The following is a 19,797-nucleotide window of genomic DNA, read 5'->3' on the forward strand; positions in this document are numbered from 1 at the left end:
TAAAAAACCATTGCTCAAGACGTGATATGGACAGCCATTGGCAACACCATCTCAGTGCATCATTGGCTAAGAGCTGGAAGTTGGGGAGGTGTGGATGAAGGACTCCCTGAAAAAGAAGAAGCTATTGAAATATCTGTGCATTGTCATAATCAGAATTGTAAGGTGACCTGGGTACTTCTTTAGAATTGTGTGAGAAAAACAGGGGAACAGGTGAACAGAGGGAATTTATAGGGCAAGAACATGAGGAGAGCAAGATGTTACTTTCATAGGCAGACTCTTCAGATACCTGCTGTCCTGTTGAGGATTCTCCCCTACTAATGAAAAAGAGAGACCACTAACTATGGCAAATATTGTCTTCCATTGATTCTAGGGCTCAGTAAGAAAAAATTATCTAAAACTTGGAAATAAGCCAAAAAAGACACAAGTTTGCCCAAGGGTCATCATCCTCTGGGAGTAATAAACAATGGCCCGCACCCTACCCAAACCAGCTTTCTACCTGTTTTTGCATAGATTCAAACTAAGAATGTTTTTTTACAATCTTAAGTGGTTGGGGGAAAAAAATCTAAAGAAGAATAATATTTTGTCATATGTAAACATTGTAAAAAAATTCAAATTTTAGTATCCATAAAGCTGTATTGGAATATAGCCATGTTTGGGGGCATCTTGGTGGCTCAGTCAGTTAAGCATCTGCCTTAGGATCAGGTTATGATCTCAGGGTCCTGGGATCAAGTCTCATGTTGGGCTCCCTGCTCAGTGGGGAGCCTGCTTCTCCTTCTCCCTCTGCCCCTGCTCATGTGTGCTCTCTGTCTCTCCCTCACTCCGTCTCTCAAATAAATAAAATCTTTAAAAGAAGGAGATATAGCCATGTTCATTCAATTAGACATGGTCTAGGTTTTCAAGCTTCATGTGCTCCTTGATTTTTGCCTCTTAATAGGCAAGGTTTGTAGACCTCTTACCTAAAGGCTGTAACTTTGTTTTATTGTTTCTTATTGAAAAGTGTTCAGACTCTGGTGGTAATATCTTGTTATGGTTGATTACTTTTTTTCCCAATAGTATCTATTGGTAGACGAGATAATCCCAAAGGCTACGGTTTTATTTTTTTTTTTTTTTGTAAAACATAAATCAGTTTTGTTTCTAATTTTGCCACCGTATTCTATCATTCTCTTTTCTATTGTTCGGCTTCTTATATCCTTCTTTGAATTTGCTTTGCCACTCTGCTGGTTCCTTTATTGATAAGCTAAGTGCGTCTCTGAACCGGCTGACTATATATTTATTTGAATGTTATGTTTTCAACTTTCTGAAAATTTACTTTGACTCATTCTTCTAAAATGGATTTTGATTAAGAGAACCCTGTAGTGGCTGTTATGAGTTCAAATCACCTATAGTTTGCCAGTCCCATGCTCCTAAGTACTTGTATGCCTTTTTCTCATAATGCATAATGATGAAAACTGCAGGAATCTCCTTGGGAGGTGAACGAATTGGTCTTAAACTACATGTCACACACACACACACACACTGCCTCACAATCAGCTGGTGGATAGGTGCCTGGTTTCTTACAAGAGGTTAGAAAATTGCTTAAATTTTATCTAGAAATGCTAATTGTCTCCCATTAATGGCTTGTGAATTAAATCACTCAAAAAACTTGACCAGATTTGGGACAATTTTCCCTTCACAGATATCACATGGTCAAAAGCAAATGATTGAGCCCAGACCTACAAGTTACAGTAGAAAAGTCCAGAAGTCCAGTGTAACCCCTTCCAAGTTTCCACCTCCTTCTCTGAAGGTCTTCTAAGGCTTATGGTATCTGACCTGTTTACAGGGTCTAACTTAGGCAGAGACACAGTACTGAGTAGACACTGGACTTGCTGATCACATCAAAGCACCTAAATTGGTCAAGATCCCCTAATTACATAGCAGTGATAAACCCCAGGGTATGCGGGTCCCTGCCATGGTTCCCTTCTGATCAGAGGGCTTCCTGGTCTCCAATAGAGCAATCAGCAGACAGACTCCTAGAAAACCACATTTGGGGGACTCTCCGGCTTCTGCCCTTTCAAAGGAACACTCCAATCTATTCATTACCCATTTCATTGTGTAACTTAAGAGACAGAAAAAAACTTGCATCGTAAAAAAAAAAAGTCAGACTTAGAGCGAGCAATAAATAAATTAATAAATAGAAGAGAGTGGAAGTCCATACTATTTCAGTGAACAGGTTAGATGGGCGGCACCCCCACAGTGATACTGTAGATGAAACTGTACTTGTGTCTCGTCTCAGTGTTTTGCTGCTGTAGGGAAAGAAGGCAGTGTACTCTTCCACAGCCGTCCTTCTCCACCCCCGGGGTCATGTGCAGAGTTTTTGTGTCTCAGAACATTGCTGCCACCCAGCATTTACTCTAGGAGAGCTTAATCCATCAAGGGAGGTAAAGTGGATTATCCTAGCGGGGAAGGGATGGAGACTTTGAGAGTGAGGGACCGTCGCAGTGGAGGGCCGGTGCTATGCGCTGGGGAAGAGGGGGACACGGGAACGACGATGAACCCGTGAGTCTGGATTCTGAGTCTAGGTGTACTGGACATTGGCCGAGCTGGGAGAGGTTAGGGATGGCCTTGGCCGCGTCAAGCCAAAGCGCGGGGGGGGGGGGGGGGTGTGGCAGTGTCTCCGCCTCCCCTGAAATTGAAGATGAGCAGGCTACAGTCTGCGCATCAGGTTATCCAGGAGCACGTTAGTCTGTTTATTTCCTTCTTGTCATCCCCGAGTCCGGGGTCAGCGCCGTCGGTGCTCTGCCTCCCAGGACTTCGGGGTCCAGGTGGTGGGAAGAGCAAGGTGAGCCGCGTCAGCAGCTGGAGGGAGGTCGCGGAGCAGCCCCCCCCCAGGAGGAGGGGGAGGAGGGGGAGGAGGAGGAGGAGGAGGGGGGGAGGAGCGGGTGGAGGGGGAGCTCCCTCCCGCTAGGACTTGTGGAAGGCGCCCCCGCCCGACCTCCCCGCGGAGGCCGAGCGCGCCGGGCCTGCTCGCGGAGCGGGGGGGGGGGGGGGGGGGGGTGTGTGTCTTGCAGAAGTTACCGGAGCCGGTTGAAGTGCAGCGCCGAGTGGGGGGCAGGGCAAGGGCTCACCGCCGGGACCCCGCTGCTCAGAACCCGCGTGGGGAGAGAAAGCACCGCGAACCGGAAAGGTCTGCAGAAGGGGCGGGACGCGGGAACCTCGAATTGAGGAAGGGGGCGGCGGGGGCGAGCCCGCACTAGCAGCCAATCCAGCTGTCCTGGGGAGGAAGAGGAGGAGCCAGGGCCGCCCCCGGGACTCCGCGCCGCGAGTCCGGAGCTGCCGCTGCCGCTGCCGCTGCCGCTGCCGCTGCCGCTCCCGCCCGCTCGGCCGCCGGCCCCGCGCCTCCGCCTCCGCCGCCGCCGCCGCCGCGCCGCGCAGCCATGGCCTCGGGGGCCGCCCCCACGGCCGTGAAGGTGAGAGGCGCCGTCCCGGGCCGCAGCCGCCCGGCCCCGTGCGCTCGCTCCCGCCCGGGGGACCGCGCCCCGGGGCCACGCGCCTGGCCTGACGCCGCTGAGACCCGGCCCGGCCGGGGTCGCTCGCCGGGGCGGGGCGGGGCGGGGCGGGGCGGGGCAGGGCAGGGGGAGAGAGAACGCTCGCGAGGGTAGGCCCCCGCCTGCGCGCCCCGGTGGGCTCCGCGGCAGCCGCGCGGCGCAGGGAGCGGGCAGCCCTTTGGGGGGCGCAGTGCGCGGGGGCCGCGGGGGGCGCCGGCTGGGGGGGGGGGGGGCCGGGGCTCCTGGCGCCTGCCCGCCCGCCGGACTCCGGCTTCCGCCCCGCCTCGGCTCGCGGAGCCCACGTGAACTGGGTGCTGGCCCTTTGGCGAGCTTCCGGCTTTTTTTCTTCTTCTTCTTCCAAACGCGGGGCTTTGCCGTCCTGAAGTGTTCCCTGCGGCAGCGCTTGGGGAAGTGCCGGGACTTCTGGACTCCCCGGCCTGGAGCCCGGGGCCGCGCCCTGCCTCGAGGCCTCTGGGTTTGTTGCAGCCCTGAAAGCTAGAGACCAGTTTCCTGGGGCCTCACACCTGGCGGGTCCCGGCCGGGAGGTGGGCGCGAGGGCTGAAGCGCGCGGCCCGCCGCCCTGGGGCTCTCAAACGCCTGGGTCCTGCGGGGTGTCTTGCTTGGGAGAGAGCGTGTGTAGAATTACAGTGCAATGGAAAAATCGGTGCTAGAACTTAAGATCTCTTCTAGGTTGTTTGGTTGGCTGAGAACTCAGTTAACTTGACTTTAGAAATTCTTGCCTGACGGCGTAGGAAGGTCTGGGATAGATCCTCCTTCGGGTGTCTGCAGGTCTCTCCGGTGTGTTACTCAGCCCGTGATTCGCTGATCAGGCTCTTTGGCTCTTAGAAGCAGAAGGGGTAGGGTGGAGAGTGCTGCGTTCATACTTAGAGACATGAAGTTTGTTTTGCCACTTTGAAAGGCATCTTGAATTTAACAAGTATTTGTAGATCGCCTCTCCCTGATCAGTAACCGAGAACAAGGCAGAACGTTTTTCCAAAGCTTATGTGCGAAGTAGGTGAGCCAGGGCCTTAGGAGCCAATCTGTAAATGGAGATTTTCCTACAGGGTTTGCTGGGATGGTTCCAATTATCTGTCTGGCACTGGTTGAAACTTATTAAAAGTTAGTGCTTAATGGGGGGGGGTATGAAATTAATCTCGCATGACTTTTTTCCAGCAGTTCTGGTGTTTTATAGGTTATTATAAGTGTTACTAGGCCACAGCTTTCAGTGGGTAAGCAGGAAGTGATCAACTTTCCCTTACAGGAATACACTTAAAAGTGATGTTAAGAGTAGGATGATTTTTAAAATTTTTAAATTTAAATCCTACTTAATTAACATATACCGTATTGTTAGTTTCAGGGGTAGAATTCAGTAATTCATCAGTTGCATAAAACACCCAGTGCTCATTACATCATGTGCCCTCCTCAGTGCCTGTCACCCACTTATCCCATCCCCTTACCCCCATTCCCTCCAGCAACCCTCAGTTTGTTTCCTGTAGTTAAGAGTCTTTTATGGTTTGCCTCCCTTGCAAAGAGGGATGATTTTGAAAAAACAGTCTCACTTCAGTCTTGTTTGGCATTTTCCAGCCACGCAGCTTCCCTGCAAAATTAGTGCAGTGCATTTAAGTGCAGAATGGGCGCTGATTAGAGCCCTGATGTAAATATTGAATGATGTATATTTTTGGTTTTGGCAAGATGCTGAATATAAAATTAAGAGGTACAAATAGCGCTAGGCCAGCCTGCTGATTGCTCTTTGAGCTTAGAGAGGTGACAGCTTTGCTCTGAGAATCCATGACAGTGACACCAAGTCCCCCAAACTGCTGAGGCATCATCCTCTACAGGAGACAGCAGGTGCCAGTGTGCAGAGCAAACAGGTTCATAAAAACCATACCCTATCCTCTGATCATAGACTGCGGAACTGGAACATTTCTTAAGACCATATAGCCACACAGACCCCTTTTGGTGGACATAAAGCTGAGTCCCAGAGAGGTTGACCAAGGTGTTCGGAGCTACACAGGTGGACCTAGATCGAGAATTGGGCCTAGAAACTGGTGTTCCACCAACTAGATGCTGTGAGGCAGTTCTGAAATCTAACATGGGGTCTTTGGGCCCCATTTTATTATGTAAGTAGGGAGATCATGCCACCTGTCCCCGCCCCGCCCCCCCCTGCCCCCCCCATGGACACTTGCCCATGTTATTCATGACAGCTGTTGTCTGGGAGGACCTCAGGGAGACATGATCCTCCAGCGTCAGACATGGGCAGGTGGTATGCATGACCATGCAGAGGGATGAACCGGTCTTTGGCACCCAGACAGAACATTCTAAAGGGCTCTTTCAATGGGCTATGGCTCCCCCAGGCAGCTGCCCAGCCTTTGTTCTGGAGGGTTAAAAATAAGCCTTATTAATCATGGTTCTCAGGACAAGGTGGGGATGTAGTCCTATCATAAGTGGGTAGTGGCCTACAGTAAAACTGCATTGAGAGACAGACAAGTCATGGAGTCTAGACTGGGACGACAGACCTTTTAAGCTCTCCTTTTGGCTCCCTGATTATAGCTGGCCAAAGCCTTCGGACTGAAAGTCCCTAAGTGACTCTCAGAAACCAAGGAACAACCCTCAAGTCCCAGTTGGAAGCCAAAGAACCAGCTAGCCTTCATGTTTTTGTTTAGTCCACAGTGACATTTTGGGTAGGACAGTCCCTCCTTTTGTAGGACTGTTCTGAGCATTGCAAGACCTATAGCGCATCTTGGACGCCTCACCACAAAATGCCCCAGTCTTCGTGGCAGCCAAAAATGTCCCCTTGGGTTTCCACACACTTCCGGGAGAGCCAGTACACACTCGGTTGAGGGACCTGGGCCAGATCCCTGATACAGAGACTGGTGAGGAGAGGTATGAGAGCCCACTTTGTATCCTGACCAGCAGAGAAAGACCAAGAGATAAGGAGACTTTTGTTGTTGCTTGCAGGGATGTTTTTTATTTTGTTTCTGTTGGAGATGGGGGGATAGACAGAAATAATGACGGGTACTAATGCGTTATTTCATTGGATTCTCATAATTCTGCGGATTAAGGAAGAATCTGACCGTTTCTGTACAGATGAGCAAACAGGTGATAGAAATTTTTGTGTGCAGTGGACCTTCATCCTTCACTGTGATTGTGATCATGGTATTCTAGTCTGTGCCTCAGAAGCATCTAAAGTAGTGATTCTCAAAGTGTGTGAGGCATCCGCACCTGCCGGGGGATTTGTTAGAAATGCACCTTATTAGGCCCTGTCCCAGTCCTGCTGAATCAGAAGCACTGGGTTGGGGGCCCCGCAATCTGGGTTTTGAAAAGCTTCAGTATAGGGCAGCCCTGGTGGCGCAGAGGTTTAGCGCCGCCTGCAGCCCAGGGTGTGATCCTGGAGACCCGGGATCAAGTCCCACGTCAGGCTCCCTGCATGGAGCCTGCTTCTCCCTCTGCCTGTGCCTCTGCCTCTCTCTCTCTGTGTCTCTCATGAATAAATAAATAAAATCTTTAAAAAAAAATGAAGAGCTTCAGTATATTCAGATGCCCTCAAAAATGTGACAAGTGGTGACCCAGAGAGCTTGGAAGACCCAGGCATCTTCATTTTTAACAAGCTCGCCAGGTGATTCGTGATGTACTAGTTTTCTGTGGCTGCTATAACAGTCACCACAGCCTGGATGGCTTAAAACTGTGCAAATGCATTCTCTCACAGTTCTGGAGGTTAGAAGTACAGAGTGAGTCCTGCTAGAATCTGGGCAGCTTCTCTTGGGAGATCCAAGGGAGAGTCTGTTTCCTTCCTTTTCCATCTTCTAAAAGTCACCAGCATTTTTGGCATCATGTTGCCTTCTTCCTCATTGGACCATCTTACAGGGGCGCTTATGATCACATTTAGGTCCTACCAGATAATCCAGGATAATCTCCCTATCTCAAAACTTTTGATTTAATCAGGTAAGGTGACGTTCACAGGTTCTGGGAATTAGGACACAGATAGTCACAGACAGTGACCTTCAGTGAGCCCAGATTTTGGAAATTCCTGGTCTGGGCCCTAGAGTGAGGTGCTCAGTGCTGCCTGCACATTAGAACTACCTGTGGAGTTTTAAGAAAACAGACTTTTCCTTTCCCGATTAAAAAGAGTCTCTAGAATTTTGGACCTGAGCTTTGGTATTGAAAACTCCCCGTGGGATTCTTGTATTGAGGAACTCACCGGGTGGGGGCACCAGGAGGATTCCTGCTGTTGTCCCACAAGTAGGAGGGAGCTCTATAGAATACAATAAACATTGAGGAAAATACTTCTCAAAAAAAAAAAAAAAAAATGGGCCATTTCAAGAGGTAAACTATATCTTCAAGAGGGTGTGTCTACCCATTAGAATAGCATCCTGACTTTGTAGGAGGAGATTGGTTAAGTAAAAATGATGGATGTTCTGTGTCATAAGATTGTCTCTGACCAAAATGTTGCTTTACTGTATTAGTTTGCCAGGCTGCCATAACAAAGTACCAAAAACTGGATGGCTTTCTTCATAGCCTGAGGGCTGGAAGGCCAAGATCAAGGTGTCAGCAGGGTTGGTTGCTTTAGAGGCCTCTCTCCTTGGCTTACAGACGGCCAGCTTCGTCCTGTGCTTCACACGGTCTTCCTCGGTGTGTGCTTGTGTCCTAATCTTGCTTTATAGGGACAACAGTCATAGTAGATTAGGGCCCTCCCCATGACTTCATTCAACCTCAATGATCTCATCAAAGATCTTTTTCCAAAAATAGTTACATACTGAGGTATGGGCGTTAGGACTTCAACATATAAATTTGAGCCAGTTCACCATGACCAATGCCTACAAGGGTGGCTTAGAGAGGAGCATCAGATCCAAGATAGAGCCCCAGCCATCTCTGTGGACCATATTGCAGGTTTTAAACAGGCCATCCAGACTGAGACATTTGGCCACTCTCTCTCCATACAGCTGGCCTTTCAGGATTTTACAAGGCCCTGGGAGGCTCAAAGCCAGGTTGTCTTAATAAATGGAGAACTTCTGTCTGTTGCGCCTGCCAGATATGTCAGTGGCAACCAGAGCTGAAGGACTGAAGTGCTCAGATCAGGGATAGCTGCCAGCTTGAGCTCTGGTCCTCTCACCTCATCATGAATTTGAAGCACTCAGAGGCAGCCCAGCTCCCTAGCAGGAGTTAGTCCGAATTGCTTGGGCTTAGGTGTTTTAAGAATGCCGTCATGCAGTGCTGGTTTCTTTAAGGTAATGTATCTAGGCCTCAACGTGATGGTGAGTGGTTCTTGAAACCAAGTAGTATATGTGTAATTTCCTGGGTCCAGGTCCTAGGGGAAATAGACACAGGGTAGGGGTTCGTATGAGCCCTTTCAGCATTGCTGGAAATAACCATTCTGGCCAACATTCAGATAAAAGGCTTTTGCACTCTAAGGGAGGAAGTCAAACCCTCTTTTTTTTAAAGGAAAATGATGCAGTGGCCTGCTGTGGGAAAGTATGGGATGAACCCGTAGCTGTTAAAAGTTGGCAATGACCATGATTGACCAAGGGTTCTCTATTTCAGAACCTTATCTTGTGTAAAGAAGTCCCAGCTGAGTAGGACTGGCCCAGAAATTCCATCCGGTCCTCAAATATATTTCTAGGCAGCCTGGGACTACCTGGACTAAGGACTGATGCTTTTGGCTCAGGAGGCCTAGTAAGGTCTTGTCCTTGCTTCCTGAATGTGGATGAGGTCACTGATGGAGAGGCCCCTCCCTTTGGAAGTGTCATTGCCCAGGGTCATTGTTTCTATACTTACCCTGTGACCTTGGCCCAGAACTTGACCTCTCTGAGCATCAGATTCCTCAGTACATGGAGAGAATACGACTTTCCTAAAGGGGTATGATATAAAGGACTCCAGGGGGTATCAAGAGACAGTAAATCATCGCAGTTGAGCGTGAAAAACCACTCCTATTCCAGCTTTGCTTCTGACAATTTGTTAGGAGTTTCTTAATTTGATACTTTTCTTTTGTCTTTGGGAAAATGAGTATAATACTGTAAGGCATATCTTATGGAGTGGTTGTGAAGATCAGATGAGGTAAGGTGGCTGGGGCACTGGGCACAGTGCCTGGCACATCTCAGTACTCAGACACAGTGACTTTATCACTGAGGCAGGTACAGAGTCAGCTGTTGGATTCAGAGGCTCCAGGCCTGGGAGTTCCATGCTGGTTATCCTTTGCTGTGGGGCCAGCAGGTGGCGACATTGCCCCATCCTGGCGCTGAGATCCTCCCTCTGCTGCAGGAAGATGGTTAGTGGACCATTTCCCGGTGTGGCTATATTGTCCTGTGTACCTTGCAAGATACGACTGTCTGTAAACAACTGGAGCCTGTTGGGTGACTGGACACGCTCACCTACAGATCATTCCAGCGCCAGAGACCCCATCCCAGCGTTTCTGGGGAGCAGTAGCAGGTCTTGCTTTCATGGCCAGTACATGTTTCTCTTCCAGGGCTTCCTAATGCAGTCATGCAGCCTGGGAGCTGTGGACTGAAGCTTGAGGCTGCTGACCTCTCGGGCTTAAGGGTGCTGAACTTTGGCAGGACCTCTCTGGTGGGTGTTTCTTAGTCACTGCTGTGATGCTGGGCTAGCTTGCCCCAAACCGAGAGGTGGTTTCACCACAGTCAGTTTTGTTTTGTATGTGCAAGCCTGAGACTCCAGTGTTGAATCCAGAATATGAGATGCCATGGCCCAGGGGACCTCCAGAAAGAGCCAAGTCAAAGTGGTAAGAAACCTCTAAAAAGAGGAGAGAGGGCAGCCCTGGTGGCGCAGCGGTTTAGTGCCTCCTGCAGCCCAGGGCGTGATCCTGGAGACCCTGGATCGAGTCCCGCGTCGGGCTCTCTGCATGGAGCCTGCTTCTCCCTCTGCCTGTGTCTCTGCCTCTCATTCTCCCTCTGTGTCTCTATGAATAAATAAATAAAATCTTTAAAAAAAAAAAAAAGGGGAGAAAAAAGGCAGAAATTTTCAAGAGCAACAGAATCCCCCAACTGCTGAGTATAATTTCAGAGTCAGCAGTTCAGTTTTGTGACCTGGGGTGAGGACACAGGCTGGGCAGCTTATTGGGTCCCCACCACCCCATGATCTGGGGTGCTTCGCGGATGTATGAAATGAAGGATAAAATGGAGTAGCCAGTTAGAGGAAGGATTAAGATTCTATAAAACCTATTTAAAGTTTTTTTTTCTAGTGCATTGGCATGATTTAAGTGTACTGACTTAAATGAACACTTCTGTTGATGGGAAAACTGGAATATTGGTTAGTCTTAGGATGTTAATGAGGTAGCAAGGTAGGAGAGAGATGTGGGGTTGGCACAGAATGTGTAACCTGCTGTGGTTTCAACAACCTACCACAAGGTGGCACCAACTTCAAAAGCTAGTTTAGCCAACTTTAGGAAGTTGTGGGGAAACTTCCAAGTTCTGAATCACGTAACTAGCAGTTCTTCAGTAAAATCTCACTAAATTGCCCCTATGGTTTTGTTTTGTTTCCAGAAAACTTGGAGCCAGAGAGATCACCATTTCCCCATATATTACTATAAAGTCAACTTGTATAACCTGATCTGAAAATTATTCAAATGTTCAGTGAATTCTTAATTCTGGGATTTTTTTTTTCTTTCTCAAGGAGCTGTGTTTTTCATTTAGTAGAAATTTTACTCAAGCGAAAATAGGCTTAAAGCTTTTCACTGAAAAAAAAAAAATAATGCTCAGTCACTTTCCATTCAGTTTTTAGTAAAAGTGTCCTCTCTCTAACCTGTCACTGATAATTTAAAAATTATTTTTCCTTTAGGAATTATCAACCCAGAGAAGCTTTAATGATTTCAGTCACTTAATTTTTAGTCAACACTTCAGTTAATATTTAGTTGTCTTTGTAACTGTTCCTGTTTGTGTTTATTAGTCATCAAATTAGATTAACCCTGGAGTTGCAGTACCAGATTCCTTTTTTTTTTTTTTAATTTTTTTTTTTAAGATTTTATTTATTTATTCATGGCAGACACAGAGAGAGAGAGGCAGAGACACAGGCAGAGGGAGAAGCAGGCTCCATGCAGGGAGCCCGATGTGGGACTCGATCCCAGGTCTCCAGGATCACACCCTGGGCCGAAGGCAGCACCAAACCACTGGGTCACCGGGGCTGCCCACAGTACCAGATTCCTGTAACTCCCATTAGCCCTCGAAGATAGCTGTTAAGTTCATCTCTGCAAAATGCAATACAACACTTGAAATTTAAAAAAAATTCAGAGCTACCTTTGCATTATTCATATTGACTATATAAGAGGGATGGTTTGATTTTATAAATATACATGAGGCTAACTTTCTGCTTTTCCAGACTCTTATTCATGATCTCTTACAGCTCTGTGATTTTAGTGGCATAGGAAAGAGAATCTTTCTTGTTTCTTTATCAAATGGTATAATGAGGAGGAAACATTACCAACTTGGTATATAGAATATTTTCTGTCCTGGAGGTCTTTTGAACATTCCTTATTTCATAACCCATTTAGAAGACAAAATAAAATTCATTAGAAAGTACTGTCTGCATCCACACATGTATTTCTTGGGTTTTTTTTTTTTTTTTTTTTTTAAGATTTTATTTATTTACTCATGAGAGACAGAGAGAGGCAGAGGGAGAAGCAGGCTCTCTGCAGAGCAGAGAGCCTGGCTCAGGACTCAATCCCAGGACCCTGGGATCACAACCTGAACCAAAGGCAGACACTCAGCCACTTAGCCACCCAGGTGCCCCTAGGTTTGGTTTTCTAACTTAAGCTAGCTAAAGTATCTTTCTGTGCTAATTTGTTAATTTTCAGAGTCAGCAATAAATGTCCTAAACATGACCCCTGTTTTGGTTATTTCTGGAGTATGGAAGGCCCTCAAATATTTATTGAATGGGTGATTGTTTTTCAATAATGTGCAGTTTTTAAAAAGGACTGGGGCTGAGAGGAGTTAGGATGACAGAGGAGTAGGGGACCCTAAGTTTGCCTGGTCCCAGGAATTCAGCTAGATTGCTATCACATCATTCTGAACACCTGTGAAATCACTCCGAGATCTGAGAAAAGAAATGGTGCAATTCTACAAATAGAAAAGTGACCACTTTTTGGAAGGTAGGAAGTGTGGAGACATGCATCTGGGGTGATATGTTGGAGAATACCTTCTGGGGAGGGAGCCTCTGGCAGCCGGCACTAGGGAGCGACAGAGCAGCAGAGCCCGAGATGGGAACCTCAAGGATTCTGCTGTGCTGAGGGACATCCCTGCTGAAAGGCACTGGGGTGGCACAGGGCTGAATCCTAGGTGGGACAGTGCACAGGTCACAGGAAGACCAGGGGCAGCCGGCTGCCGTCAGCGAGCCCAGAGGTGGGATCTCGGCTCTGGGAGGGCATAAAGCACTAACCGTGGCACAGTCCTGACTGCTTTGTGGTTGGGTGACTGCTCTCCAAGTAGGGCCCAGCAAGCACCAGACCCCCCCTCCTTGTAGGGTAGGGATAGAGGGAACATTCCTCAATATCTTAAAAGCTATCTATGAAAAAGCCCACAGCGAATATCATTCTCAATGGGGGAAAAACCCAGAGCCTTTCCCCTAAGATCAGGAATGCGAGAGAGGTGTCCACTCTCACCACTGCTATTCAACATAGTACTAGAAGTCCTAGCCTCAGCAGTCAGACAACAAAAAGAAATAAAAGGCACCCAGATTGGCAAAGAAGTCAAACTCTCACTCTTCTTCATAGATGATACTCCATATAGAAAGCCCAAAAAACTCCACCCCAACATTGCTAGAACAGATACAGGAATTCAGCAAAGTGGCAGGATATAAAATCAACACACAGAAGCCAGTTGCATTTCTGTACACTGCCAGTGAGGCAGAAGAAAGAGAAATCAGGGAATTGATCCCATCTACAACTGCACCAAAACCCATGAGATATGTAGGAATAAGACCAAAGAAGTAAAGGATCTGTACCCTGAACATTAGAACACTGATGAAAGAAATTGAGGAAGACACAAAGAAATGGAAAAACATTCTATGCTCAGGGGTTAGAAGAACAAATATTGCTAAAATGTCTATGCTACTCAGAGCAGTCTATACATTCAATGCAATCCCCATCAAAATACCATCAGCATTTTTCACAGAGCTGGAACAAGCAATCCTAAAATTTGTATGAAAAGACCCCAAATAGCCAAAGGAATATTGAAAAAGAAAAAGCTGGGGGCATCACAATGCCTGACTTCATGCTATGTTAAAAAGCTTGATCATCAAGACAGTATGGTACTGGCACAAAAAGCAGACACATAGACCAATGGAACAGAACAGAGAATCTAGAAATGGACCCTCAACTCTATGGTTAACTCATCTTTGACAAAGCAGGAAAGAATATCCCATGGGAAAAAAGACAGTCTCTTCCACAAATGATGTTGGGAAAATTGGCCAGCCACATGCAGAAGAATGAAAATGGACCATTTCCTCACCCCATGTGCAAAAATTGACTCAAAATGGATTGAAGACCTAAATGTGAGACAGGAATCCATCAAAATCCTAGAGGAGAACACAGGCAGCAACCTCTTTGACCTCAGCCACAGCAACTTATTGCTAGACACGTCTCCAAAGGCAAGGGAAACAAAAGCAAAAATGAACTATTGGGACTTCATCAGGATAAATGCTTCTGCCCAGCAAAGGAAACTGTCAACAAAACTGTAAGACAACCTACAGAATGGGAGACTATATTTGCAAATGTCTTATCAGATAAAGGGCTAGTATCCAAATCTATAAAGAACTTATCAAACTCAACACCCAAAAGGCAAACAATCCAGTCAAGAAATGAGCAGAAGACATGAACCGACATTTCTCCAAAGAAGACCTACCAAAGGCCAACAGACACACAAAAGAATGCTCAACATCACTCGGCATCAGGGAAATACAAAACAAAACCATGATGAAATTCCACCTCACACTGGTCAGAATGGCTAAAATTAACAACTCAGGAAACAATAGATGTTGGTGAGAATGCAGAGGAAAGGGAACCTTTTTACACTGTTGGTGGGAATGCAAACTGGTGGACCACTCTGGAAAATAGTATGGAGATTCCTCAAAAAGTTAAAAAAAGAACTACCCTACCACCCAGCAATTGCACTACTAGGTGTTTGTCCAAAGGATACAAACATAGTGATTCGAAGGGGCGCCTGCCCCCCAATGTTTACAGCAGCAATGTCCACAATAGCCAAACTATGGAAAGAGCCCAGATGTCCATCAGCAGGTGAATGGATAAAGAAGATGTGGTGTATATGTACAATGGAATATTAGCCATCAGAAAGATTGAAATCTTGCCATCTGCAACAACGTGGATGGAACTAGAGGGTATTATGCTAAGTGAAATAAGTCAGAGAAAGACAAATACCATATGATTCCACCCACGTGGAATTTAAGAAATAAAAACGATGAACATAGGGGAAGGGGAGGAAAAATAAGACGACAATAGAGAGGGAGGCAAACTAAGAGATGCTCAACTCTAGGAAACAAACTGAGGGTTGATAGAGGAGAGGTGTGGGGTGTGGGGTAACTGGGTGATGGGCATTAAGGAGAGTACTTGATGTAATGAGCACTGGGTGTTACATGCATCTGATAGATCACTAAATTCTATCTCTGAAACTAATTTTTTTTAAAAGCAACTGGGGCTTAGGAATGGAGAAGAGTATATATATATAGTGAGTTTGCTTGCAATAATTTTGTTTCTAATGAAAAATGATCAAATCTGTTGTCTTTTTATTGTCTCCTTTAGATTGGGATAATTGGTGGAACAGGCCTGGATGATCCAGAAATCTTAGAAGGAAGAACTGAAAAATATGTGGATACTCCATTTGGCAAGGTTAATATCCATTTAGTGGAGACATACCAGCTTTTTCCTTCTTCTTGCTGGCTTGATTTTTAAGTTCACAAAAAAATTGTTTTAATTACCTTCATCTTGGAAGCACAGAGCTGTCTGCCCCAGGGTGAGAGGGGTCACTGGCCCTGTCCTTGGGTCCTAACAGCTGAGACAGTGTTCCTAAGAATGCCTTAGACTTCACAGATTATGAACATGCACATAGGACTTTATAATTTTTATCTCTAGAAACCAGATTCTCATTTCAGAGATAGCAACTACTTCTTCAGATCTCTGCATTCACATTAGCTCCTCATTTGCTTCTATGGCTTCCACGCTCATTAGACAGACTGATGGCAAACAGAAATAAATAATGCAAAGTAGCCCTTTTTTAGTAAGCCCTAGCCCAAGGCGGGGATTTCCTGAGGATCCAGAAAGCAGTGGCATAACTGAACTAAAAATCACACACTCTCCCTTTTCTGTTAAAATGATGCTGTTCTCCTAGCTCCTGTGTCATCCATCAGGATGAGGTGTCTACCTTCTAATTCCATAGTGCTGCTTCCAAACACAGCAGTTCTTCTGGTCCTCCTGTGAGGATCCCTGCATCTGGCAGCCCAACCCAACCCTTCTTTCCAGCCAGGTCCTCAGACCTCATGTTCTCTAGGACCTGCTCTCAGCTTAGCTCATCTCATGGCCTCATGTTTGGTTAACCCTCTCCAGTTTTCAGGACCTTCCCCTCCCTTACTTCAGGCCATCCCATGGCCACCCCCTCCCTTACCTTAAGTCATCCCATGGCCATCCCCTTCCTTGCCTCAGGGTATCCTGTGGCAGCCTTAGACTTGGTTAACACGACAAGCGGTTCCAATGCTGAGTTCTTAAATTCTGTGACAGTGGCCTCCTTATTGCCTGTCACTTGCACATCTGTTCTCATAGCTACCAAATACCGTTGACACATCTGTATTTGAGCAGTGTGACATCAGAGTCCCCCGGGGTGCTTGCTCCAAATAGATCATACTAGGTAGTATCTGTTCATGCACCCAAGACAACCCTCCCAGTCCCATGCACCTCTGTGCTTAAAGAGGGCTCAGTAAGCATTCCTTATTGAGTGATTAAGTTGGTGAAATCTGGACTCTTCCTTCCTTCCAGTGGATCTTCCAAGTTTCCATGAATCCTGTTGTGGTCAAACAACTGAAATGATGGTTTTTAAGTTGTCCTGTGAATGTTTTCAAGTCTTAGGTTGTAACCATTTTCCCTTATGTTCAAGCCTTCTGATGCCTTAATTTTGGGGAAGATCAAGAATGTCGATTGTGTCCTCCTTGCAAGGTAAGATACTTTTAAGCTTTTTGAATGTTGCTGCTATCGGAGGGATGAAATTCTGGAGAGTGTAATGGTGTGGGTGTGTGAGTATCTGGTGTTAGAGCCAGAGCATCTAGGGCACTTTTATACCCCACTCACAGTTTGGGAGCAAACTGTAGTGACTTTGGAGGTCAGAGATCTCACCCACTCCCCCACCCCCCCTTAGGCTGGAAAAGTGGTCAGCATCCTCAGTGAGCCATGGAAGGAGTCTGATTAAAATCAAAGCTTCTGGTTTTAGTTCTAACTGCAAGAGGGGAGATGCTTTCCCTTGTTTATTGTTTTTCTCCTAAGTAACAAGATAACTTCTTCATTCAGGACTGCTTCATTTGTTCCTTGTGGAATAATAGTTACGGGTTTACCAGGAGTGGGTTCCCTTTGGTATCCACACTGTTTCCTGGACAAGACTAGCAGGGGCACATCATTTTTACCACGCAGTTGGGATTTAGTCAGACTTACACGTATGAGTTTTCTCTTGCTGTGGAACAAATGATCATACATATAGCAGCTTCTGACAACATAGCATCCTGCATTTTCTGAGCACCAGGAGCGTGGGTGCAGCTTAACTGGCTCCTCTGCTCAGGATCCCATAAGGTCAACTCAGGGCCTGGTTCTCACCTGGAGCCCCAGGTTCTCATTCAGGCTTACCTGCTTGCTGACAGAATGGGTATCCTCACAGTTGGAGGCCTGGGGCCTTCAGCTCCTGTGGGCTTGTTCACTTTCTTGGTCATGTGGTGTCCTCCAGGTTCCCGAGGGGCTCTCAAGGGCATGCTGGTGAGGTGGAAACCTCATCATGGAGGTGACCCCCAGCACCTTTGGTGGAGCCCATTGGCCAGAAGCAAATCTCAGGTCCACCTGCAGTGGCAGGATCACCCTATAATCTGTCTGCCATGCCACAGTTCTGAAATGGAAGTGACTTTGCTGAATCCAGTAAAACTAAATTGTAGTTTTAGATGGTCACATGGAGTCCATTTCAGGCAACCTCCTTTATTGGAGGATTGATTCATTTTTTTTCTAGGCTCTAGGAGAAAGCAGCTGGTGGTGTGGCCCTCTGGTGAGGCTTTTATGCTCCCACTCATTGAACGGAATCGCCTTGGACTGTGGACTCTGTCCCTCTGATGCACATGTTTCTTAACGACTTTGGATTTTTTAATTTCTATTGAGAATCCCGATTAGCGTATTGGAGACTAGCCTTAGGAAGATGCATACACTTCCTGGGCTTACGTGGACCTCCACCTTCTGAGAGGTCATCTGTCCGCTCGGTAAAAACCGTGACGTGCTCTGCCTCTCTGAAATTACATACAGAGCATTCTGATGTTTTTCACAGTCCTGTTGGTGAACAGAAAAGTTTTTTCTCAATATTAATACGAGATGAAGCAAGGGTTGTTTAATAACAATCCAACACGTGGTACATGTGGGTGGCTCAGTGGTTAAGCATCTGCCTTTGGCTCAGGTCATGAACCCGGGGTCCTGGGATCGAGTCCCACATCAGACATCAGACTCCCTCCAGGGAGCCTGCTTCTCCCTCTGCCTATGTCTCTGCCTCTCTCTCTCTCTTTCTCTCTCTCTGTGTCTCATGAATAAATAAAAATTTTTTAAAAATCTTTAAAAAACAATCCTATGTGCAGGTAGTATTATTAACCATTTCACAGATGGAAAAAAATCAGGCTGAGAGCACTGAGTGGCTATGAGGGGGCCCCACCACTAGTGAATGGCAAAGCTAAGACTTGAACCCGGCAGTTTTACTCCAAAGCCCAAACTTAATCGTCAGTGTAGAAAGTGAGATTTTTGTGTGTTCACCTACTTCTTGAAAGCCTGTTTCTGCATTATCACACATAAAGGACCCTGGACTCGACACTGCCTTTTTGTGGTGGACCGTTTCACCCTTCTATTGGTAGTTTCTCAAGTGGCCCAGAATAATTTTAACTCTATGAAATGCTGCTTATATAATGTATCATCAGGGCACCACTCAGTGGTTGAGTATCTGTCTTTGGCTCAGGTCATGGTCCTGGGGTCGAGTTGCACATCGGGCTCCTCACAGGGAACCCTCTTCTCTCTCTATGTCTCTGCCTCTCTCTGTGTGTCTCTCATGAGTAAATAAATAAAATCTTTAAATATATATATAAGTGTATCACCTAACATGTGAATTTTAAAAAAATAATTTTAGAAATTGGGTTCCCTTGACTGGCCATTTACTGGCACTCCTGGTCGTGTTCTGCATTCCAGCGAGGAGCAGAGATAAGGGCCTTACCCTCTCGGGGCTAATTCTAGTGGGAAAGATAGACATGGAAAAGGAACTGTAGTTTGAGCTAACAACAGGTGATAGAAAGAAAAGAAGATAGTGATGTGATTCTGACCCACTGGTTATGGAAAGCACTTCTCTGCAGAGGTGATGTTGGAGTCGAGACCTAAACCGGCCAGAGACTGAAGCAGGAATGAGCATAGAGGCCAGGAATGAGCCAGAAGGCCAGTAAGGCTGACTTAGGATGGGAGGAACACGGTCAAGAGCTGGGGCTGCGTAGTACACTGGTACCCAAGTGGTATGAGGGCCATCATTAGGCGTTTGGATTTTATTTGAAGTATGGTAGGAAGTCATTGGTGGTTGTATTAGTTTGCTGGAGCTGGCACAGAATAGGTGAAAACAGAAATTTGATTGTTCACAGTTCCTGGAAGCTAGAATTCCAAGATGAAGGTGTCAGCAGAATGGGCCTTCTGAGGGCCTGGAGGGAAGGACCTATTCCAGGCCTCTTTTTTTGTGTGTTTTTTTGTTTTTTTGTGTTTATTTTTGGCTTGCGGATGGCCATCTGCCTGTGCCTTCCCACATTCTTCCCAGTGTGCAAGTCTGTATCCAGATCTCCTTTTCTTGTAAGGACACTGGATTGGGATCTACCATAATGACCTCATTTTAACTTCATTATCTTACTAGAGTCTCTGCAAATACAGGTGCATTCTGGCATACTGGGGATTGGAACTTCAAAATAAGAACCACGAGGGGACAGGCACACAATTCAGGCACTAACAGTGGTCATATGTGAGGCGACTAGTTCTTGGATGAAACCTGCTAGTGTCATAACAGCAGGG

The 19,797-nt window shown here is 46.7% G+C and overlaps 1 protein-coding gene and 1 long non-coding RNA gene across 3 annotated transcripts in view; one reads left to right on the forward strand and one right to left on the reverse strand.

Moving 5' to 3' along the window:
- Nucleotides 1-2,659: 2,659 nt before the first annotated feature.
- The window catches only part of MTAP (methylthioadenosine phosphorylase), a 52,155-nt gene continuing 35,017 nt past the window's right edge, over nt 2,660-19,797 (forward strand). The window contains exons 1-3 of one of the 2 annotated variants that reach the window (XM_072841522.1): nt 2,660-2,818; nt 15,283-15,369; nt 16,628-16,686. In XM_072841522.1, the coding sequence (XP_072697623.1) occupies nt 2,675-2,818; nt 15,283-15,369; nt 16,628-16,686 (290 nt within the window). In that variant the 5' untranslated portion in view covers nt 2,660-2,674. Of the gene's footprint in view, nt 2,819-3,265; nt 3,447-15,282; nt 15,370-16,627; nt 16,687-19,797 lie in introns of those variants that run through there. The other variant, XM_072841524.1, reaches the window with a different exon arrangement.
- Nucleotides 6,636-19,427, reverse strand: LOC140641530 (uncharacterized). The gene is made up of 2 exons (XR_012038045.1): nt 17,365-19,427; nt 6,636-10,434 (listed from the first exon to the last, which is right to left on the reverse strand). It is a non-coding gene; the product is annotated as an uncharacterized lncRNA (long non-coding RNA).

The sequence above is a fragment of the Canis lupus genome, chromosome 10, assembly GCF_048164855.1.
Source record: "Canis lupus baileyi chromosome 10, mCanLup2.hap1, whole genome shotgun sequence".
Lineage (NCBI taxonomy): Eukaryota > Metazoa > Chordata > Mammalia > Carnivora > Canidae > Canis > Canis lupus.